We start from the raw sequence: 25547 nt of genomic DNA, 5'->3' as shown, positions 1-25547 counted from the left end.
CATTCCCGGATTGCAGCAACCTTATATTCATCAACCTTAAGACCATCTGCACCTACAACAAAGCCAAGGAAAATAATTTCATTAGTGCAGAAAATGCATTTCTTTAACGTACCATACAATTTAGCATTTCTTAATGCATGAAAAACTTGCCTAACATGTCCTAGATGGTCCTCCAAACAAGTACTATAGACAAGTATGTCATCGAAGTATACCACCATAAACTTTCCAATATATTCTCTCAACACATGGTTCATCAACCGCATGAAAGTGCTGGGTGCGTTTGTCAACCCGAATGGCATGACTAGTCACTCGTACAACCCAAACTTAGTTTTAAAAGCTGTTTTCCACTCATCTCCGGGTTGCATACGAATTTGATGGTACCCACTCTTTAAGTCAATTTTTGTAAACAATCGTGCTCCATGCAACTTGTCAAGCATATCATCCAATTGAGGGATTGGATGTCGGTATTTCACAGTAATTGCATTGACGGCCCTGCAATCAACACACATACGCCATGAATTATCCTTTTTAGGGACAAGTAAAACAGGTACAACACAAGGAGATAAAGATTCTCGAACCCATCCCTTATCAAGAAGCTCTTGGACTTTTCTTCGAATTTCCTCACTTTTTTTTGGATTACACCTATAAGCTGGCCTATTGGCGATTGATGAACCTGGTGCAAAATCAACACGATGTTCGATGCCTCGCAATGGTGGTAATCCAGGTGGTATATCATCCGGAAAAACATCCTCAAACTCTTTAAGCAAGTCTACAAAAGGACGAGACGAGTGAGAAAAAGAATTATCGTCAATAACAAGTACTTCTTTGAGTAAGAGAATATAAAAGTAACTTCCCTCATCTTGGTTACTGTTTTGGCGAACTTCTTTGTTGAACTCTTTGAGACTAAGCATCAACTTGCTATCGTCTCCCTCGGAAGGTTTTGCCGAAACGGTAACAACAACCCCTTTTGATTTTTCCACATCTCGCATAGTCCTATGTAAATGTTCAGCATCACGACGGATGGTCTCGAGTGGAAGGGCGAAAATGCTCAGCTTCTTGTGACCTTTAGTGAACGATATTTGATTCTTATATCCATCGTACAAAACACGTCTATCAAATTGCCATGGTCGTCCCAAAAGAATGTGGCATGCAGTCATGGGACACACATCACAAAGGACATCGTCGCTGAAACCACAAACCGAAAAGGTAACAATCGCTTGTCTATCGACACGGAGAACTCCTTCATCGCTCATCCAATGTAGGTTATATGGTTTCGGGTGTGGGGTGGTATTCAAACTCAGCTTCTCGACCACATAGGAACTAATAACATTGGTGCAACTACCCGAATCCACTATCATGGATATAGTATGTCCCGCTACCTTGCAATGACAATGGAATAGATTTTCTCGCTGTCCCGTATCCTTATCTTCGCGTGGTAAAGATATCAAGGCACGCATGACTACTAAATTTAATGGATCCTCATCGCACACTTCTTCAACGTCTTCATCACTTCCAGCCTCTGCTTCAGCCTCTACTAGCTCATCGCCCTCACCATCATCGACATATCCCTATTCGCCATTCTCCAAAATCATAACGGTTCATTTATTGGGGCATTGACCTGCATAGTGCCCTTGTCCATGACACTTATAGCACGTTACAATCTTTTCTTTTTGTTGTCCAAAATCCTTTCCTTTGAACTTCGCAGCCTCATCCTTCTTATCAATTATTTTATATTTTTCTTTATCCATATTTTTATCGAAGGCCTTAGCGAAAACAATTCCTTTAGATCCGGTAGAAGATACAACCGGAGCTACACAACTGGTTGGAAACTTTCTTTGAGATGAGAATCCAGTTGAGGTTGGTCTCTTGAGCTGCTCCTCGCGTTTGATAGCCAAATCCACAGCTTCTCGAAGAGAACGAAAACGGTGCAGCTCAACCGTATAAGCTATCTCACGCCTCAAACCCTTAATGAACCGAGCTTCTGTCAATGACTTGCTCTCATCAATATCCAATCGCATCATCAAAATCTCCAATTCCTTAAAATATTCCTCCACCGATTTCGAACCTTGCACCAAGGACTGCAACTTGATATTCATATCTCGTTCATAACTTTGTAGCACAAAATGCCTTATCATGATTTCCTTCAACCGGGGCCAAGTATCAATCGGATTTCATTGATGCCGTTCTCTATAACGTCTCTCCTTCTCCCACCAAGTCAATGCCTAATCCCTAAATTCACAAATCGCCATTCGGAATTTCTTGCCATCCGAGTAATTATAGCAGTCAAATGCCATATCGCACTTCGTTGTCCAATCCAAAAATTCCTCTGCCCCTCTTAATCCTCCAAAGGTGGGAAGGGTAATCCTAATGGTAGAAAGATCGTCATCCACTTCACCACGTCGATGATAAGTTCGGTCTCGTTCATGGAATGAGTGCTCTGAGTTACGACTATTGTGTGCGTCTGACCTCATTGAAGGACTCACATCACGATGACGAGAAGCTTCAGCTGCATCATATCTACCCCGAATATCAGCTACTCCAGAAGGAACCCCAGTCCGTGCCGTCTCCAAAGATGTCAACCTGTGATTGAGGTCCTCCATTTTCTTATTCACAGTGTACTCTACATGATCCCAAGTTGCCCTTTGTTGCATGGATAAAGTTTTTATCATTTTGGCCTCCAATTGTTGCATACTCGATTCCAACAGCTCCTTCAATTGTTCGAAAGTGGCCATCCTGCATACAAAGACAAACTATATATATGTATATCGAAAGGTAAGTGCTCTCACTCTCTCTCACAACTCTCAAAAAGGAAAATCAGAAGCAACCACAATCAAAACAGAAGAAGCGTTTTGCAAATACCTCAAACAGTACGTCAGAATTCCTTCAAATGCAATACTCAAGGAGAAGTAATGTCGAACAAAAAAAAGACGCATCAACTAGGAATCAAACTAGAGGATTCGACGCCAAACTATAATTGTAGAATGTAAAGAAAGTGTGACACAAGTTCTTATTCCACAATTAAGCAACATGCTAGAATCGAAATCCCTAGCACATCATTTGATCATGACAATCTCTCCTAACTCAAAAGAACCCCCACAGAAGGATAGAACTACTTCCTCAAAACTGATTTAGTGACTCTCAACTATGATTATCCAAATGATCGACAAAACACTATAAAAAGAAGAGAAAGTGTGCTGCTCAATTTTTTTTTTTTTTTGTATTTTTTTTTAATGCTCTAGGCTTTTACTTAATGTTTAGAGTGGGCCTTTTTCTAATTTATATTACCAGCTTGGCTCTTTTATTGCACTTTTGCCACACTCCTCAAAAACAGGACACAATGCACTATAACCAAATTCAAATGCTATTTCAGAGAGCTATTCAAAACCAAATCTCACGATTCCAAAAATTACAATCAACTTCAAGGATTCCTAACAGGAAAGAAAAGAATCACTCAATAATTCCAAGCCAATTGAGAGCAGTAAATAGAACAATTCGACTGCTCAAAACAGAAAATAGAATGTTGGACCCAAGATTTTCAGACTGACCAAAAACTGTCTTCCGAGTGTTTTTTGAATATTTTGAGATCACAGCACGGTTATAGAGGACTCGATTCCGATTCCGAAACCTCCTCACAATAGTAAATCAGAGTTCGTATGCAAAAGTTACGGCCAAAATACGATTAACCGACAAAACTCACAAAAACACACTTCTAAGCCCTCAATTCACTCAATTCCATGATCATTTGATGTGTTTAGGCTCAAAACCAACCATATTACTCAATCAAGGTCTAAGAACACTTAGAAAACTACGAACAAAGCTTTTTAGCGCCAGCCAATAATCACTACTACTTGTGTTTCTAGAGAGACAAATTCAACAATACAACTCATGTTTGGCAACTAACAATGGATTGGAACTAGTTATCATTTCCACTAGAGAGGGAATTTTTGCACCAACGAAATGGCTATTTCCAGAAACTATGAACTATCTCCAAATAACATGAACTAAACCAATGTTCTAACACAAATTTGATCAAACAGGACATAGCGACATATTATCGAACATGTTGTGAACAAAATTGCTACGAAATCTTATGATCAAATCAACAACCGCTCTGAAAACAATTTATGACATAGATTAGGATCATCTCCATGAATCAAACTCGAAGACAAGTATCTAATATGTATTCAGGAACTTACAAATGCTGAATCGAAAATCGAAATAGAAATAGGATAAGTTGAATTCCAAAAGCAATCACTCATCTCGAGCAAGCACTTTTGAGAATCCACGGACTGTCCGAGGCTGCCGATGCATCTTCCGTCTCTCACGCAATTGCATCCGAAGCTCAACAATCGAATTGCCCTCTCGGCGGATGGAATCACTCCAACTCTAAGGAATCTCTCCAAAGCTAGGTTAACCCTCTCTAAAAAATGTTATCATCTAAGTTGTGTCCATCAAGAAAATAAACAAGGCTATATATACTAAATGACAAATTAATCTAAGCCACACATCTTTTAAGTGGCAAGCTAATCTAAACCACACATTTTGATTAAGATCAAAGGATCACAACCTCCAAGCAAACAAGTAGCTTCGACCAGGTTCGGGTTGCAATCGGTCCGTCTAAGTTCAGGTTCGGGTGATCTGGAGCCGTGTCAAACTCTGTCAAGATTTAGCACGGATGGAAATTGAAGTACTTGGACGGGGCATGACACGGGGATATTTGCAAATGATGCAAGTTGAGCCTGAAATTTATGATCACATTAGAGTGGCTCAAATGGAAAATAATAAGATGGTCGAGCTGGCTATAAAAGTTCAATACGGTTCAGACTCAAAACTTTAATATTGCTTCAGCTGGGAGTCTTCGGTTCCATGGGAGGTGGTGTATCCCAAAGGACCGAAGCGATTTGAAGGAGCAAATTATGAGTGAGGCTCATAATACACCATATTCAGTGCATCCATGAGGGATTAAAATGTATTAAGACTTATGTCGACATTTTTGGTGGAAAGGTATAAAGAAGGATGTAGCCAAATTTGTTGCACAATGTTTAAACTGCCAAAAAGGTTAAAGTAGAACATCATAGACCAATGGGGTTGCTACAACCTTTAGAAGTTCCACTCTGGAAATGAGATTCTATTGCAATGGATTTTGTGACAGGACTTCCAAGGGCGAAGTCGGGAACATATGCAATTTAAGTGATTATAAATAGATTGACCAAGTCAGCAGTGTTCATCTTAGTACGTATGACTTTGAGTATGTAGAAGTTGGCCAAATTAAATGTTCATCATGTGGTTAAACGATACGGTATTCCTGAGGTAATCATATCGGATCGTGATCCACGTTTTCAATCTCGATTTTGGCAAAAAGTTACGTTGCAGGAAGCCTTTGGTACTCAGTTGCATATGAGTACTGCATTCCATCTAATGACTGATGGTCAATCAGAGAGAACTATCCGTATTCTGGAAGATATGCTAAGAGCTTGTGTAATAAAATTTCAAGGAAGTTGGGAGGACCACTTGGATTTAGTGGAAATTTTCATATAATAATAGTTATAAAAAAAGTATTGTAATGAATCCTTTTGAAGCTCTTTATGGCCGAAAATGCAAGACTCCTTTAAGTTGAGATGGTATAAGTGATCGACTGATATTAGGTCCATAAATGATCGAAGAATAAAAAAAAAAAAGATTCGAGTTATCAGAGAGAAGATGAAGACAGCTCAAGATCGCCAAAAAAAGTTATGCCGATAAAGCCCGACGTGAGGATCAATTTCAAGTGGAGATTTCGTCCCGGTGAAAGTATCTTCAATGAAAGGTTTTAGAAGGTTTGGAATTAAAGGAAAATTGAGTCCGCGTTATGTTGGATCCTATGAAATCATCGATCAAGTTAGGATTGGCCTGATCGGTTAGCACTTCCAAATTCCATGGAGCGAATTCATAATGTGTTCCATGTATCACAACTTCGTAGGTATGTCGCAGATCCTTCTCATATTTTGTCTCCGGATGAGTTAGAGCTAAATGATGATCTTTTGTATGAGGAAATGCCTCTTTCGATCATGGACAGAAAGGTTCGAACCATGAGGAACCGAGATATTCGTATGGTAAAAGTAATGTGGTCCCGGCATGGAGCAGAGGAGGCCACGTGGGAAGTAGAACAAGAGATGTTCAAAGCATACCCACATTTGTTTAATTGAATAGTGTTGTTATGCGTTTGAGTTTAGATTTCGGGGACGAAATTTTTTTAAGGGGGAGTGAATTGTAATGCCCCGATTTCGGAGTGTATAAAATAATATTATTATGGCAAATAATATTTTTATAATATTTTGGAATCAAGAAATTAATATTCCGAAATAAATTTTATTCCTATTTTATATATTGATTATGATTGAAAAAGACTGTTAAACGAATAAATATCGATAAAGATAAATATAAAATATAATATATATATATATAATAATTTAATATAATAATGATAATAACGATGATAAGGATGGTAAGGATAATAATAATAATAACGTTACTAATAATAATAATAATAATAATAATAATAATAATAATAATAATAAGGTTTAATAATAATAATATATATATATATATTTATATGTAAAAGAAAATAATAATGTTTAATAATAATAAAATATATATATATTCATATGTAAAAGCAAACAAAACACATTGAAGATGAAGAAGCAGAACGCGAAGAAGGAGAAGAAAGAAAAAGATTTAGCCGTCCAATTTCGATTCCGATTTAATTATACGTAGAATTTAATTATAAATTTTAATATAAATTTAGATATTGAAGATATTAAATTAGAAATTTTTCAAAAATTCATAACTAGCTATTTGGCTATTTAATCGACGAATTTCTTTAGCTAATAGCCTATATGTAGTCCTAGTGTTATATCCGGAGAATTTTGCATCAATCCAAATTGGATTGAAAACGGCAGTGTACTGCACCTGCCTGTTTATTCATATATTTAAGTATTTTTTATTTAATAATCGGAAAATATAAATATTATGAGTTATAAGAGTTTTATAGCTAGAATATCGTATTATAGCAAATATAAAAGTTTGAAACCCAAAGAGCTAATTATAGAAATTAGCTTTTGAATAAGCAAGTAGCTCCTATGAATAAGCATATAGCTCATCTGATTTGAGTAAATAATGGGACAGGTGTACGTTGAAGGAGATTTGAGTGAGATTGCAAAAGCTAGAGAGTGTCGATAAGAGTTAAGCAGTAATGAACTAAATTTAATTTTGAGAAATTAGGTATGCATGTTGTATGAAATTATGATTAATATGTTAATTTGATATTATGTGAATCATTTTGTCAGTGCATGTATATATTTATATATATATATGTGTATATGTATGTGGGAGACTTCACGATATATGATATTTGATATACGTATTTGATTGTGTAGGTGAATTTATGAAAAATAGGATAGGTAAGCTGTCTCACCAGCCCTTTTCGGTAAATTCATTTATTTGACATGTTGCACACATATTGCACGGTTTATCGGATATGTTTTATGGATCTATCGTTTAGTCGCCGTGTGCGGTAGTGCTAGGCAAATGCATCATCTGGGGTTAGGATATTCGACCCCGATGTACCGTAAAACTTTGGCGATAGTGGACGATAGTAGTAAGACAACTGGGTGACTTAGTCGCACGGTCATTCAAGGATTAGACCCATTGTACTTGAGACGTAGTTGGTCTAATCATTCGTTTAGGTGTTGTTCCACTAATTGGACTGATCACTGGTGAGGTCTACCGGTAGTTTAGAATCATATGCCAAACTCCAAACGTGATCCCGTTAGGGCGCGTGAGGAGGAGTAGAGTTTCTGGGTTTTCCCTTGGGTGATTCCAGGTTGTACGGATTCTACTACATTACATGGAATAGGGCTAGTCAGTGGGGGTCCTATCTTCGCTATCACAGACTATGGGGTGTCTTGTGGTTAATGACGACAACGTTCGGCTATCCATGTATTGATTGGGGGAGTCGTATGGTGGGTATATGGAAGTGACTGGATGACCGTTATATTATTATCGGTTTATCAGGTCCTTCCTTGAGCCGAGGATTTTCCGGCTATTTATTGATGATGGTCTAGTAAGCTTGTTACTACGGGGCCGAGGTTATTCTGGCTGCTCACTTAGACAGATGCAGTGAGCCTATTATTATGGAGCGAAGGGTATTCCGGCTGCTTACTTCGGCGGATGTATATATATATGTGCATGTGCATTGTTGTCGAGTTTGATATCTTTGTTGTATCATTTCACTATTGGCATGACATGACACGTATTTTATGATTGATGGAGATTAGACTTTATTTTAAAAGGTATGACATGACATATTTCACGTTAGTTCTTAAAATAGATTTAATTCTAGACTGCTTTTAAGAAAAATATTTGGTTTAAGTATGCATGGCACCTCCGGGACAGGGGAGGTCTCGGGATATAAAAAGACGGGCTGAGTGAGTGAACTTACATCTATTGTATTATGTGTAAATTTTTAACCAGAAAAACCTCTTGTTTAGGAGTGTGTTTTGTATATATTCATAAATCAGATTTTTTTTTAACAGATAATGCGCTTTTATAGTTAATTTTAGCCTTAACACTGTATTGTGGGTCCCGAAGTAGGAGGTGACGACTTCATGATGTAGTGTGGCGATAGCATCTTTAGTATGAGCCAACTGGGGGTGTTACAGTGGTCCCCGTATCCTTCATTTTTTGGACATGATAAGAAGTGTTGGAACATTCCAGTGGATGGCATGACTCAAATTTGCCTCCTCACGAAACTGAAATTGTTTGAAGGAAGAATCTCCGCTTGAATAAAAATCACTTTTCACGTAATATTGACTGTGCAAAAGCAGATATTCAAGCTCTGAAGGCTATCAGGTAGTGATGGATGCCACCCCTAATCAATATTCTTCAGTCAATCCATCTACTCTTAGAGAAAATGCTGCTCTTTTGCAGAAGATTACCATTTCCTTTGTTGACAAAAAAACTAAGTCTAAAGTTCTTGTGGAAAATGACAATATTCACAAACTTTCTATTCAATGATAAAAAAAAAAAACTTAAAGAATAATGTTATTGCCAATCTTACTCGAGAGATTGGCTCGACCACTACTTCTTTCGACCAAGTTGTAGAGGATTTCATGGACTTCTATTCAAATATTCTTGGAAACCAAACGGATGTTATAGGACCGGAAGATGCTGTCATCTGTAATGGCCCTATTTTAGGAAGGTCATTTTCTTACTAAAATATAGGTATGGACAAGGCCCTGGAAGTGATGGGTACTCACTGGATTTCTACACTATGGTTTACGACATTGTTGGGGCAAAAGTGTTCAATATGGTGAGGTATTTCTTTGAGAACGGTAAACTTCTTAAGTGAACCACACCAATCTTGTGCTTATTCCCAAATCTACAGCTTCTCTTGGAGCGGGAGATTTTAAAACGATCGAGTGTTGAAAGGTCATCTACGAAGTAATTTCTAAAATTCTTGCCAATCGGCTCAAGCTTGGACTCCACATCATCATTGATAAAGCCCAAGGGAAGTTTGTTCAAGATAGACATATGGCTAAAAACATCATTTGACTCCAAGAGCGCTATAATAACTACTCAAGAAAGTGAAGCTCCCCCTAATACATGATAAAGCTGGACCTCCGCAATGCATTTGACTCAATTTTGTAGGATTTCCTTCATGTGATTCTCTAAAAATTGAACTTCCTGGAAAATCTTGTTGGACTTCTGATGGAATGTGTTTCTACCACCTCTTTCTCATTGGCGATCAATGGTAAGACTTATGGCTTTTTTTCCGGGGAAAAAGTCTTAAAGCAAGGATACCCACTCTTTTATCTTACTTATTCATTAAATTTATAGAATTTTCGTCTACATTCTTGAATATGCAAAGTGATGAGTGAAAAATAAGAGTTTCAATATATTAAATTAAATCGGTAAATTTTGATATATTGCAGATGGTCAGATATTGATTTAATGAAAGTTTAGTTGCAGTTATCAATTTCTCTTCTATAAAAAAAATATATTTATTATATTCATTTAAATTGGTGAGTATACAAGTCGAACTCAAAGATTTTAAGGTATAAAATAAAATTAGAAGAATTCTTACAGATGAGTCTGGCTGAGCGGAGAATGCAGTAATAGGCTCGCTTGAGCAAGAAAAATAGTAAAAACAATTAATTAAATAAAGAAGTGAAGTGAGAAAAGTGAAAGTGAACGGATCAGTGGTTCCTAGGCGATGAGTGTAGTGATGATGAGGGTGAGCGGAGTGGCTATAAGTGAGCGATATACATATAATGTGGAAGTGAGCGAGTAATGACTGTTGAATGAGAATGGATTATGAATAGTAGTATACTGATGGTAGGGTAAAGTGATATGTTTGCGAGTGACCTATATTCCTAAATGGCTAGATATTTCTTGGACGAAATGAGCGGATGACGATGGTGAATTAATTGAACAATATAATACACATAACATGTATAAGACATAAATAAAACATGTGATCATACTTGTTTATTTGAATCAAATTCTTGAATTTACTAATACTTGACTTTAGGGGAGTTACAACAAAGTTTTAGCGACATCCAGTTAAGAACATTAGTTAAAAAAAAAACAAACACTGTCACTAGATATTTTCGTGACTTGATTAGAAAACACCTATCTCTAATGACTTGTTAATTATGTTATTTCTCTAGTGGCTCTACCTCTCCGATACTTCTTTTTAATCATGATTAAATTCAAATCAAAATTAAGCATGTCGACAAGGGTCCCTCGTACTTAATTTCTACGAACTACCTACTATTTGTTATTGCGACACGATCATAGGCTTAAATGGTTAATCCTTCTCTCGCTCTACCATATATATATATATATTTTTTAACAAGAATAAAGACTTAGATAATTAAATACAAATAGGGTTTTGTGAATGAAGATGCAATTGAAGAAAAAAAAATGATATTTCATTAAAATTAATGAAAAACTATAAATTTATACTAACAAATAGTAATTTAAAATAAAAAATAAAAGCAAGAAATCTTCTTGGAATGCCAAAACTAAGGGGAATCAAAGGTGATGAAAGCTCTATTGATCACCTGACCTACACCACACTAAAGATAACGCTTTATATTTTGTAACTCTCAAATCAAAAGAACAGAATAATAGTAATGCACTAAAACTTGGAGATTAAATGTTGTTTATAAAGAAAAAACTAGCCTTAATTATAGAGAAATCAAGAACGGCAATTGAGTAGTTGAGAACAACAATTGAGATGTTGTTAAAGGTTAGTTGGAAGCGCTGGGCAATTAGGTAGTTGACCGGTAAGTTATTATATTATGTTGAAACTTCCATAACTCTTAGTTTTCTCACTGCATCCTTTACTACGGGCGCAGATCTTTCTCCCCGCTTTAGCGGAATGAGGGCATCGGCATCACTCAAGTGGAGCTGGCTTTCTTTGCATGTCGGAACTGAAATGGTTGTACCGATGTGATATCCGCTTCGCTCAAACAAATAAGAATTTAACTTCATGGTTTCGTTGTAGTTAGGCTTGAGCAGGATTCTCGTCGCTCATACAAAATGTGTCTACCTTTGCCGCTTCGTTTAAAATCAATCATATAGACTTCACTACCAAAAAATATCAATTTTGTAACAAGATTTTTTCGTTGTTAAATCCACTTTTTCCGTTACTAATGATATTAGAGACGGAATTTGAGATGGAATTACGTTAGCTACGTGAACTTTAGTAACAGAATTCCGTTACAAATATACTATTTTTTTGTAGTGCTTGGATTTCGCTTAAATTGGGCTAAAAGGTTAGTGAATCTTTACTATGGATAATTAGATCATATCAAGTGAAAAAAAATCAATAAAATATGTCATAATCTAAATATTATGATAGTTTTCACATAAAAATTCCAAATAATACCCATATTTAATAAGTAAAAAATATGCTCAAATTTGGAGTTATCACAAAACCATAACCGGGAGTTGAATTTTTATCCGGTCTGTTCGGAGATGAAAATTACTCACCTCGCTTTTACAGATGATATTATTTTGTTTTGTGGGGACAACTATTCGGTTGGGATCTTGCTTGATTGCATTTTTCATTTTGCGATATTTTTGGGCTCATGTTGAATGTTACGAAAACTACTATTTATGTGGGTTGCGCCTCCCATGAGATTACCGAATCCCTTGTCTTAGCTACCGGCTTTAATAAGGTTACTATTCCCTTTAAATACATTGGCGTTTGGGTTGCCCCTAGTAAATTGAAAGTCACCCATTTTGATGATTTGGTCGCTTCGATCTTAGAATACATTCGGAAATGGAGCTATTGTAATATATCTTACGCGGGTCGTCTTGAATTACTCCACTTGGTTATCCAAGGTATATGTTTATTTTGGCTTTCAATCTTTCCCATGCCCCATCACGTTCATTCATTATATTACAAAGATTTTGTGGACATTTCTTTGGCAAAACAAGTCAGCAGTTGTTTCTTGGAAAGTTATTTGTGAGCCAAGGGATGAAGGTGAGCTTGGTCTATGTTCCCTCACGAAATGGAATTTTTTTATGCTTGCCAAATTCATTTGGAGGTTTCGACGAAAAAAAAATCTCTATGGGTCAAATGGATGCACCATTGATACTTTAAATTCCACCATGTTTGGCATCGACAACATGTATCTCCTGATTCATTCTTTATGAAATCATTAGCTTCTACTCGAGATAAGCAAATCTCTTATTTTGAGAGCGTTGATCATACTAAGGTTGAGTTTACTCGTTGGTTCAGCCATGGTGATGCTATCCAATCTATTTATAACATTTTCAGAAACTCGAGAATCAAGTGGCTCTCTTCCTTGCTTAACTGGTGCAAACTGATTCTCCCTAAGTACACATTTATTTTGTGGTTTACGATGTTAGGTAAATAAAAAACTAAGGATTGTATGAGCTTCCTCGATATAGATCCTTTGTGTGTTCAAGGGGCATCCGAAGGACATCCAACACATTATTTAAATGCCAATTCTATTTGGAAGGACATCTATATTTGACTTAAAGTTCATTTGGACTATGATTCGATCCAATGGATTATGAACTAGCTTCAGAACAGTATAGACAAAGACTAGAGCCCACACTTCATGAGGCATATCGGTTTTGCGGGCACTGTCTACTATATTTGGACAACACAAAATGAAGGAGCACTGGAGAATTTTGCCTTGGATCCTATCATATCAATAACTAAAAATAAAATATGTTGATACCATATCTTTTATTCCTTAACAGGTATTATATCTTGGAACTGAGCAGCTTGAAAAGTCTTCTTTTGAGCAACTAGAAGCAAAGAAGATCATCTAGATTGTGAATCTTCTCGTTACCCATCAATATGGAGCCTCAAATTAATTCTTAGAAAGATGGTGAATCTCCTCTAACAACAATTGCAGTCATCCCGCACAACCGATAAGGCTGTTGAAATCACTGCTGCCAAGCATGAAGTTCGTGACGCAGTCAGGAGGGCTGCTGCCAAAAAGGTTGCGAAGGCAGCGTACAAATAGGCCTTTAAGGCTGCGATGAAGGGGGCACAACTTGTTGTTGCAACCTCCAACCAGCCTGTTGTGGAGAGAAAAAATGGGATCTTGTTGATACCTGTCTGAGACCGTTTGCTGTTGTTCTGCCTCGTCCGTAGCGTATGGCTGCAGAACTTGCACAGGGTCTTGTTGTGTCTGCCGGACAACAACTAGACGAGTTGGAGGATATACAACCCTGTTGATGTTAAGGACCATGTAATGCAGCCTGTTGCTGCAGCAGCCGAAAAGCCAGAAAAGTTTAACGGGCAGAATTTCAAAACTTGGCAGCAAAAGACATTTTATCTAACCATGTTGAATTTGGTAGACTGGCTGATGGAGGATGCATCTGTTGTGCCTGAAGGATCCTTGGAAGAACAGAAAGCACAAATTCTGAAAGCCTAGAAACTAAGATTTTATGTGCAAAACTTATGTACTGAACTGCTTGAGTGACTCCATGTGTGGTGTTTAGCGGCACGCGCTAACGGCTAAGAAGCTGTGGGAGATGCTGAAGAAAAAGTACATAACCGGGGTTGCTGGTGCAAAGAAATTTATCATCGAACGGCTTCTGGATTTCAAAATGGTCGATGAAAAAAGCGTTACAAAATAGCTTGATGCGTTTTAGCTGATTATGCATGAGATCCAGGCCGATGGGATAGAGCTAAGTGAAGCCTTCTAATTGGCGACAATAATTGAAAAATTGCCTCATAACTAGGGTGATTTCAAGATTTACTTGAAACACAAATGGAAGGAAATGGATATGGCGAGACTGATCAATCGTCTCCAAACTGAAGAGGAGCATAGATCAAACCTGGCAAGTAGGGGACATCTAATGCTCGGCACGAAAGCCAATAAAGTCAAACACAAAGGCCAAAGCTCTCGTTTCAAGACTTCTCCGAGGAACAATGAGCTGTCTGGAAAGAATTGGAAGCCCGCGGACAAGGAAAAGGAGAAGCTGAAGCCATCTGGAGGTGTTGAGAAAGAAAAGAGTAGTTTCAAAGGCACTTGCTTCAATTTCGGGAAGCTTGGACACCGTTCGGTAGACTGCAAAGCGCTAAAAAAAAAGAGATGAATCAGACACACTTTGTTACTAAAGATGAAGAGCCATTCAATCTGACATATGTTGTCTCTGAGGCAAATGTGATGGGATCGAACAAGAAACAGTGATGGCTCGACACGGGAGCAACACACTACATCTGCATGGACATGAATCAGTTCTCCTCATTCATGCGTATCAAAGGAGAAATGATGTACATGGGGAATGCTGCTCCTGCTAAAGTCAAGGGAAGAGAAAATGTGCTTATGAAGATTACGTCTGGAAGAGTTTTGATGCTGACTAATGTCTTGTACGTGCCAGCGATGATGAAGAACCTAGTCTCGAGGACCCTCCTGATGAAACACAGTTTTAATACTAATATAAATGGTGATAATTTTGTTTTGCATAAATTAGGAGTGTATGTGGGTAAAGGTTATGTGGAGGATAGACTTCTGAATTGTTGTATTATGCCTGTCATTGAAAATAATAATAATAAGTTTGTTGTTTATCTTGTTGAGTCCTTTACTTTATGGCATAATCGATTAAGTCATGTTAATTATGATTCAATTCATCGATTAATTAACTTGAACCACATTCCAAAGTTTGAATTAAATAAATATAAATGTGAAATTTGTGTTGAAGCAAAACAAACTTGATCGTCTTTCCAAACAATACACCGTGAAACTAAACCACTCGAATTCATTCACAGTGGCATGTGATTTAAAAATTTATACAAACATGGGGTGGTAATAAATATTTTATTATATTTATTAATGATTGTACAAAATACTGTTATGTTTATTTACTTAAAAGCAAAGATGAGGCATTAAGTACATTTATTTTGTACAAAAATGAAGTGGAAAACTAATTTATCAAATGGATTAAACAAATTCAAATTGATAGGGGTGGATAATTTGATACTCTGATCGGTGAATTTTATTCGCAAAATGGAATAATTCACGAAGTAACTTCACCTTACTCACCTCAATCAAACAGCGTTGCTGAATGCAAAAATCGCACATTAAAAGAAATGATGAATGTGATGTTGTTAAGTTGTGGACTACCCCTAAATATGTGGGGGGAGACAATTTTAAGCAGTAATTATCTGTTTAACTTAATACTTCGAAAAAAGATGGAGAAGCCCCTTATGAGTTTAGAAAGGTAAAAAACCATCTTACAAACATCTTCAAGTGTGGGGGTGTCTAGCTAAGGTAGTGGTGCCACCTCCTAAAAGTGTAAGAATCAGTCCCAAAACAGTGGACTGTATTTTCATAGGATATGCACAAAATAATACTGCCTATCGATTCTTGGTATTTGATTCAAGAATTTTGGATATCGCAAAGAATATGATAATAGAATCAAATAATGCATCATTCTTTGAAAATGTGTTCCCTACAAAGGTAGGCGCTGAATCTAATTCGGTCAGTCGAGAACACAAAACAGGGAATCAAGATCGAATGAAAGTGTATGAATCCCCATCTGAACTAGTTCAAGAACCTGAGCTCATAAGAAGCGAGTACAAGTTGAAAAGTCGTTTGAAAATGACTATTTCACTTATCTCCTTGAAAACGAGCTTCAAACATATGCTGAGGCGATGAGGTCTCCTCAAGCGCCTCTCTAGAAAGAAACTCTAAAAAGTAAAATTGATTATATTATTTAGAATCACACGTTGGAACTTGTAGATCTCCCACCTGGTTCAAAACATCTTGGATCAAAATGGATATTCAAGAGAAAATTAACACTAGACAACACAATAGAAAAATACAAGGCAAGACTTGTAATCAAAGGCTATAAGCAGTGAGAAGGCCTAGATTACTTTGACACATATTCTCCTGTCACAAGAATAACATCCATTAGGATGATCCTTGCTATAGACGCTCCGCGGAATCTTGAGGTACATCAAATGGATGTGAAAATGACATTTTTAAATGGAGATCTTGATGAAGAGATCTACATGGAATAACCGGAAGGCTTTACAGTTCCAAGAAAGGAAAATAAAGTCTGTAGACTTGTGAAATCACTGTATGGACTTAAACAAACTCTAAAGAAATGGCATGAGAAATTTGATCATACCATGATGGATAGTGGTTTCAAAATCAATGAACGAAATAAATGTATATACACAAAGACCACTAAGTCAGGTTATTTGATTATATGTCTTTACGTAGAGAAAATACTTATCATTGGTAACAACGATAACATCGTTAAATCCACCAAAGACATGTTAAGTTCTAAATTTGACATGAAGGACATGGGTCTCGCTGATGTGATATTAGGAATTAAGATCAAACGAACCGAAAATGGTATAATTTTGAGTCAAACTCATTATGTCGAAAAAATCCTTGAAAATTCAGCAAGGATGATACAAGAATAACGGCAACCCCATTGGACATAAGTATCCATTTATCCAAAAGTCGTTGAAAGGGTGTATCACAAATCGAATACGCCCGGATAATTGGAAGCTTGATGTACCTGATGAGCTGTACCAGACCCGACATATTTTATGTTATAAGCAAGCTGAGTACATATACGAGTAATCCTAGTTGTGAGCATTGGAAAGCCATCGTTCGGGTACTTAGGTACTTACGGTACACTCGAGATTACGGACTGCACTATCGTAGACATCTAGCTATGTAGAAGGCTACTCAAACGTGAACTAGATATTTGATACTCTTAATTCGAGATCAACTAGTGGATATGTGTTTACACTAGCTGGTGCAATAATCTCTTGAAAATCCTCAAAATAAACAATTATTGCCAAATCTAAAATGGAATATGAGTTCATTGCATTGGATAAAGTCGGAGAAGAGGCAAAATGGATTCGCCACTTCTTTGAGGACATTCTAGAATGGGACAAACTTGTTTCTGCCATAACCCTCTACTGCGATAGCAAATCTACTATTGGTATAGCAGATAGTACAATATACAATGGAAAGAGTCGCTACATTCTCCGTCGACACAATTCCATAAAACAATTGATCACAACTAAGGTTATTGCGATATACCATTTTACGTCAATGGATAACCTATCGGATCCGCTAACCAAAGAGTTAAATCGTGATGCAATTTATAAACTGACAAGAGGAATGAGGCTAAAGCCTGCTGAGGAAAAAAAATTATAAAAGAAAACCCAACCTAGAAAGATTGGAGATCCCAAAAACTAGGTTCAATGGGACAACCTGCCTATAAGATTTTTGTGTGTCACTGTAGGGGCTAATATCGATACATTCATTTGAACAAATGGTGACAAAGTAAGGAGGATAGAAAATGATTGCTTTAATGAACACTAAATAAGTGTTGTATCACTTGGAAACTTAAAAAGATCACCTATGTGAGAGAAAAGATGGGACCGCTTCAAAGGAGAACTATTCAGGCACAAAACTTTAGAAACTCTCGCAGAACCAGGATGGGTTCCATGGCCAAAACAGACCAAACAATAAGAACCAAACTAAGAACAAGGATTTTGTGTCGGCATGTAATTTATTTACTAAGAAACTGAACAATTCAAGAACAACGTGTCTTTTGGACAGTTGATAAAAACTATGTACTGTTCAAAGGAAAATTCAAAGGGGAAATCTACTTATCCTATGCATAATTCAATTTTCATTCATCGAGCTGTTATTTTTTCCTCTTTCATGTGGGGGATTGTCGGTGTGTGAAGATGAAAGAGGAAAACGAAGAGGAATTTGAAAGGTCTTGTTCCCCACATGGGAAGATTAAAGAAACTATACCATCCATAAATTCCATGTTGTCCCTACTCCCATTAAAAGAACTAATTGGATTGGATTGGGTCCAACTAGGCTTGGGCCTAGCTTGAAATATGATTGGGCTCATATATATAGTCAAGGTTGGGCTTTAGGGCCGTGGGGCTCGTGGGCCAGGCTCCATCGCGGTAAAATTCAATTAATTCTTAATTTTCATTTTATTTGATTAATTTATTTTATTTTATTTTAACTGTTAAAATCTAAATTAATAGGATAAAAGAAAGTTGTTACAATAGTTTTTAACGTGTGCTAATAAAAGTTGGGTGGTTGCGGATTTTATGTCCTCGGAATATTAATATTCCTCTTAAATAAAAGAACAAATACACCAACAAAATACTAGGGTGTGTTTGTTTGGGGGTTTGGATTTTGAGTTGGGATTTGAATAGTAAAAATTTTGAATTTGAATAGTTGTATGATGTGATATAAATAGGTGATGATGTGATGTTTTGAAAGTAAAATTGATTTTTAGCATAATATAAAAAATAAAAAATAGATGTTTGATTTGATTTTTTGGGGGAAAAATTTAGGATGAATAGTGGAATTTTGTCCAAATCCATCAAACGAACACGTGAATTAACTATAAAAATCACTACAACTCTGCAATTTTTTTTTTTTGCTTTTACATTATCTCAAAAAATTAAAAAATCTCTTGGTTCGGTTCGCAGTGGAACTATTGATTCCAATTTATTCATTTTATCCTGGAAAGTAATCGGCGGCAGACCGAATTTGCTTCAAGAAGATCACGTGCAACACTAAACTCGAATTTGTCTCCTGTTCTGAAATTTTTTTTGTTAGATTTTGATTTGGATAATTGGTCATCTCGATTTTCAATTTAGTTTCTAATATTTCATGATAGAAATCGAATCGCAATCTTCAAGTTTGAATATATTGTGTTCTTCAAGTGCAACACTCCTTAAGAACAATGAGTTCTTTGTGCCATTCTTTCCACGATGAAACTGAGAAAAATAAATGTAGCGTTTAGATTTGGATTACAACTGTATATTATTCACTATTATTACTTTGCCCCAATTTAATGGATTTCATGTAGAAGATTTGCATTTATTAAATACATTTTAACTCAATAAATTTAATAGATAACTTTTTAGGCCTAATTTGACTGATAGTCTAAACAATTTACATTTAACATATAATTGAATTTTTAACTCAATATATTTTCCTCTACGTCTTGTTGTTTGCCTTCATGGATGTTAGTAGTCGACGGTTTCTCTATTGCTTTGGTCTGTCCATCTGAATTTATTGTGGGATTGTTGTTTGGATTGATAGAATTGTTTTTTTCGTTTCGTGAGGTTTGTCGTTATGAATTGTTGAATATTTTTGTTTGCGGATCGTTGCTAGGTTGGGCGTTCAGATTGTTGTTCATCTATTGGATATCTCATTGTGGATTTTTGAATGTTTTTATTCCCATATTGTTGTTAGGTTCAAATTTTGACTATTATCTACTAGTATGGGAGAGTCATACATTTGTATTGTGCTATATAACGCTTATTAAGAGCAACTCCAACCCACTACAAAAATGCAGTGAATTGTGCCAAAATTTGGGGGAGGGGCTTCAACCCATCCCCAAATTCCCCCTGTTGAGCACAAAAAATAATAATAATAATAAATAATAGCAGTAAGATTCTGGATGGGTCTGAATATAAGCCAAACAGCCCAGAAGTTGGGCAAAAAAAAGTTGCACAAGGAAGGATGATCGGCCGATACGGAGGTCGGATGGGACAAGGTCGGGCACGGAGGATCGGACGTAATAAAGTCAGATACGGAGGTCGTACAGGACAAGGTCGGGCACGGAGTTCAAAGTGATAAGGTCGGCCATAGAAGAAGTATCGGCAAACGCGGAGGTCTGTCAAGACGAAGGTCGGGCAAAGAAGAAGTATCGGTAGACGCGGAGGTCTGTTAAGAGGATAGTCTGTTGAACCAGTTATCCATCTAAGGAAATAAGGCAAACAGAGCCGGTCGGTAGGGTTCGCTGTCGGATGGTTTGCGGTCGGACCAAATGAGGTCGGACGGAGGACGGCTGATACGGAGGTCGGTCAAAACACGAAGTCGGGCGAAGAAGGACGGCTGATACGGAGGTCGGTCGAAAGAGGAAGTCGGGCGAAGGACGGCTGATACTGAGGTCGGTCGAAAAAAGGTCTGTTAATTGGTCGCTTACTTAAGTAAACAGTAGTTTAGTCGCTTGGTTGGGGTGACCATTGAATCGTCTGGATGATTCATTGTTCAGCCGATTGGAGAAATCATATGGTGGCCGCTTGATGGGGTGGCTGATGAGTCGTTTGGTCTAGCGACCAGTCTAAGAAGCCAAAGGTTATTGCTGGGCGGTTGAGTAGTCGGTCGGGACCAGCCGCCCATGTAAGGTGGTGAGGTTTTCAGAAGCGGTCGGCCGAGACAGTTGAGTGCTGTAACTTGCGCGAGCGGTTGGTGAGTCGGTTAACACACGTGTCGACAGAAGAGGACTTTCTGGGCAGTTGACAACGGTTGTTGTAACCGACTAGACTGCGATTCAAACTGTTTCTTTAAGGGATTATTTAAGGAGTCGGGTCTGTTCTGACAAATCATCTTCAATCGACATCAAATTCAAAAGAATTGCCTTTGGGGATCACCACTTTATTTTCCAGTTTGTATTTTTATTTTTCTATTTTATTTATGTATCCTACAGTGTTTAGAGATTTCTAATCTTAGGCACTAATTATATCAAATTCGAAGATAATTTCCTATTTTCGAATTTTACTTTTTATTGTTGAAAAATTGCATCAACAATTTGGCGACCACAGTGGGAGAAAGGCAAGATTACTGATCCTACGTCAAGCGAGAATTTTATACGACCGAGGTTCGGCCGAATAATCAAAATGATCCATATGGCAGGCTCACAGCCCCAAGTCTCTTCAACACCAGTGGGAGAAACAATTTCACCACCTGCTATGCTGAATGCAGGGGAAGTACCACAAGTACCTGCCGATTGGGTGTCTTATTTTCAACAATTGAACAATCAGCATACTCTGGCAATGCAAAACATGTTGCGTGAGCAACAAAACCTTATGCAAAATATGCTAGATCAGGCTTTATCAAGGATTACTCTGCAACCTACTCAGTCACAGCCAGGGATGTCACCATCCAGATTACAAGCAAATTTTGCAGGGCAATCATATGTAGACAGCACTCTGCCAAGTGCCACTACTAGGGTTGACAGGGGAAAAACTCCTCTAACATACCCAAATAATGTTCCATTGGATGTCAGAGCCGAACCAACCTTCTCTAGGGAAGCAAGGTTGGGGGAACAGACTCATAATCCCATCCCAACCGAACCAGCCTTCTCTAGGGAAGAGAGGTTTGAGAAACAGACTCATAATCCCATCCCAGCCGAGCCAGCCTTCTCTAGGGAAGAGAGGTTGGGGGGACAAGCCCATAATCCCATTCCGGTGTTCGATCCTATTCCACCTAGAGTGGATCCGAAAGACATCGTTCAAGTTCTGCGGGTGCATTTCGGAATGAATCCACAAACGATGAATAGACCGGCATATCAGAGGCCTTTTTCCAGAAAGGATCATTAACAATTTTCCTCTCCCAAGGAATTATCGACCGCCAGACTTTCATGCTTTCTCAGGAGAAGACGGATCCTCCACCATAGAACATGTGGGTCGGTTCACAGCATAGTTAGGAGAAGTCGGTAATAACCCTTTTTATAAATTGCAACTATTTGGTTTGTCTCTTACCAGGACAGCTTTTTCATGGTTTGTGAATCTGCCACCTGGCAAATACAAACCTAGGAAGGTTTAGAGATGGCATTCCATACTAGATTCTTCAACCCTTTACCAGCCATTTCTCTTTCTGATTTGTTGGAAATGAAACAATGTCCAGAAGAGTCAGCCTCACAGTTCATCGAAAGGACACGTCTAATGAAGGGGCGTTGCCCGACAGTCATTGAGGAGAGCGAGATGACCAACTTGATGGTCAGGAATATGCACACGCGACTGCGGAAGGCTTTAACGGCCCATGACATTCAAGATCTGGCCATTTTAGCATCCAAAGCGGGGAGGTTAGAATCCTTTTTTAGAGAGACGCATCCACCAGACGACGAACAATGGGGAGGTGCTGAAGAAATGGTGGCTGAAATTATAATGCGAGATCGACCAACGCGCAGGCCACCACCAGTACGCAATAGATGGACGTCGGATCAGAGGCTGACGTGACCTCGGATGATGCAGGTCGGATCTAGGGCTAACGTGGCCTCGGATGCTGGCCTGCAAACTTCTAAACGTCCCGAGAAGTGACGCTTAGGAGTTGGGCGGGAGGAGGCAAGTTATTGAGCACAAAAAATAATAATAATAATAAATAATGGCAGTAAGATCTGGATGAGTCTGAATATAAGCCAAACGGCCCAGAAGTCAGGCAAAAGAAAGTCGGACAAGGAAAGATGATCAGCCGATACGGAGGTCGGACGGGACAAGGTCGGGCACGGAGGATCGGACGTAATAAAGTCAGATACGGAGGTCGGACAAGACAAGGTCGGGCATGGAGATCGGACGTGATAAGGTCGGGCAAAGAAGAAGTATCGGCAGACGCGGAGGTCTGTCAAGAGGATAGTCTGTTGAACCAGTTGTCCATCTAAGGAGATAAGGCAAAGAGAGCCGGTCGGTTGGTTCGCTGTAGGATGGTTCGCGGTCGGACCAAATGAGGTCGGATGGAGGACGGCTGATACGGAGGTCGGTCGAAAGAGGAAGTCGGGCGAAGAAGGACGGCTGATACTGAGGTCGGTCGAAAAAAGGTCTGTTAATTGGTCGCCTACTTAAGTAAACAGTAGTTCAGTAGCTTGGTTGGGGCGACCATTGAATCGTCTGGATGATTCATTGTTCAGCCGATTGGAGAAATCAGATGGTGGTCGTTTGATGGGGTGGCCGATGAGTCGTTTGGTCTAGCGACCAGTCTAAGAAGCCAGTGGTTATTGCTGGGCGGTTGAGTAGTCGGTCGGGACCAGCCGTCCATTTAAGGCAGTGAGGTTTTCAGAAGCGGTCGGCCGAGACAGTTGAGTGCTGTAACTGGCGCGAGCGGTTGGTGAGTCGGTTAACACACGTGTCGACAGAAGAAGACTTTATGGGCGGTTGACAGCGGTTGCTGTAACCGACCAGACGGCGGTTCAAACCGTTTCTTTAAGGGGTTATTTAAGGAGTCGGGTCTATTCTGACTAATCATCTTCAATCGACATCAAATTCAAAAGAATTACCTTTGGGGATCACCACTTTATTTTCAAGTCTGTAGTTTTATTTTTCTATTTTATTTATATATCCTACAGTGTTTAGAAATTCCTAATCTCAGACACTAATTATATCAAACTCGAAGATAATTTCTTATTTTCGGATTTTACTTTTTATTGTTGAAAAATTGCATCAAAACCCCTATTTTTGCAGCGTTGTATTTGGAGTAACATTGTATGGAGTGGAGTTTGTGTGATATTTTTGTGGTGTTTGTGTATTTTTGTTATTTTTTTTGGATATATTGTATAATTTTATTTTTTAGAAAAATGAGATGTAATTTAAATTTTAAAAAAAATAATGTATAATTTTATTTTTTTAAGAATAATGTGTTATTTTATTTTTTAAAAAGTGATATATAATTTTATCTTTCGAAAAGTGATATATAATGTGTAATTATATATATGGGTTATATTGTAAAAATAAATTAAAGTTGGGGTGTAATTTATAAATATAAAAAGTTATATAAAATAATATAAAATAAGAATATACCGGGAATATACTTTTTAGAGTGAAAATTGAAGTTTATGATTAGAGTAAAATTACTATAAAACAACTGTATTTTTACTGTAGCTATTGTAAAAATAAAAGTAATGGATTGGAGATGTTCTAAATATGAACGATACAAATTTCAATCCTTTTTGTATGCGTGATAACCAATTTTATATTATTAATGTGTGAACAATATATATATATTTTCTACTGAATTTCAAGTGCGTAACAAATACCATAAGAAAAGTTCTGTTCTGCTAGCCGTAACAAAATTAGAAAAAATCGTGATAAATTATTTCTTTTACAATGTGCGTTGTTATGGATGACTTCGTACGAAAAAGGATGTATATATATATATGTATATATTTATCATGAATTAAATTACATAAAAAAAAATTGTTAGGGTGTTGACCAGAAAGATTTGTTATGAAAAATGACATGACAAAAAATAATGGTTCCGCGAGCACATATTATGTTCAAATATCATAAATATTAGAATTTTTGGGGAAAAATAATAAAATTGTATTATTAATCATCAAAATAAGAGGCCTCTATGTAGACAATATAAAATAGACTCGATAAACTCAAATCTAAGTAATCTAATATATGAATAAGATCAAATCTAAATATAAGTCTATTAAATCTAAAACTAAATATTTAAAATATCTCAACATCCCTTTAAACACAAGTGGTATAAAAATATCAACTTGACTTTGATAAGAAAGTTGAATACAGACGCAAAAGACAGCAAATAAAAATAACAATTGCTTGTCTTTGCCGCCGCTCCTCTACCATATTAAAGCTAAAAACAATGCTCTCAACTGAATTACAATCGAAAATAACAGAACTCACAACGGACTCGAAAACGACATGACTCTCTACTAGAGCTGAAAACGACGGGAGTATTTTCCACAAAGTCGGAAATAATGAGACCCTCAATGCAATAAAAAACAGGGCAGCAGACGAATAGCAGAATCGCAGACTGATGCGCAGACATGACTTCAAATGTAGACAAAATCAGAATTAAAAACAAAATCAAAATTAGAAATAAAAAGGACTATAAACTATACATAAAAAAATCTCAAAATTGGGAAACCTCTGGTACATTATAGGTTGAATGTACCAGGAGAAACACATGTTGGTAGACTATATCTACTGCAGGAGAAAAGTAGGCTCTAATATCATGTTATAATTTTTTTGAGAAAATAATGAAATTGTATTATTAATCATCAAAATAAAAGACCTATATATAAACAATACACAATAGACTCGGTATACTAAAATCTAATAATCTATCTATGAATAAGATCAAATTTAAATATAAATTTACTAAATTTAAAATTGAATATAAAATTTCTTAACCGTCCATCGCAAAAATATATTTTATATAAAATTAATTTTTCTTTATGATTTCTAATCCTTACCC

General features: G+C 37.2%; 2 protein-coding genes across 2 annotated transcripts; one reads left to right on the top strand and one right to left on the bottom strand.

Annotated features, from left to right (window-relative positions):
- Positions 1–305: 305 nt before the first annotated feature.
- Positions 306–2096, bottom strand: LOC127245005 (uncharacterized). Its single transcript, XM_051265648.1, has 2 exons — positions 1659–2096; positions 306–1568 (listed from the first exon to the last, which is right to left on the bottom strand). The coding sequence occupies exons 1-2, from the start codon at positions 2094–2096 to the stop codon at positions 306–308; spliced, it is 1701 nt and encodes a 566-aa protein (XP_051121605.1).
- An 11688-nt stretch (positions 2097–13784) lies between these two features.
- On the top strand, positions 13785–15028 carry LOC127245004 (uncharacterized). Its single transcript, XM_051265646.1, has 5 exons — positions 13785–13916; positions 14035–14160; positions 14278–14601; positions 14778–14908; positions 15013–15028. Exons 1-5 carry the CDS (start codon positions 13785–13787, stop codon positions 15026–15028), a joined length of 729 nt encoding a protein of 242 aa, XP_051121603.1.
- The last annotated feature ends 10519 nt before the right edge of the window (positions 15029–25547 follow it).

This window comes from Andrographis paniculata, unplaced genomic scaffold (genome assembly GCF_009805555.1).
Source record: "Andrographis paniculata isolate CXL003 unplaced genomic scaffold, ASM980555v1 Contig21END, whole genome shotgun sequence".
Lineage (NCBI taxonomy): Eukaryota > Viridiplantae > Streptophyta > Magnoliopsida > Lamiales > Acanthaceae > Andrographis > Andrographis paniculata.
The sequence above is the reverse complement of the archived record's forward strand: the minus strand, read 5'-3'. Positions and strand labels throughout refer to the sequence as shown.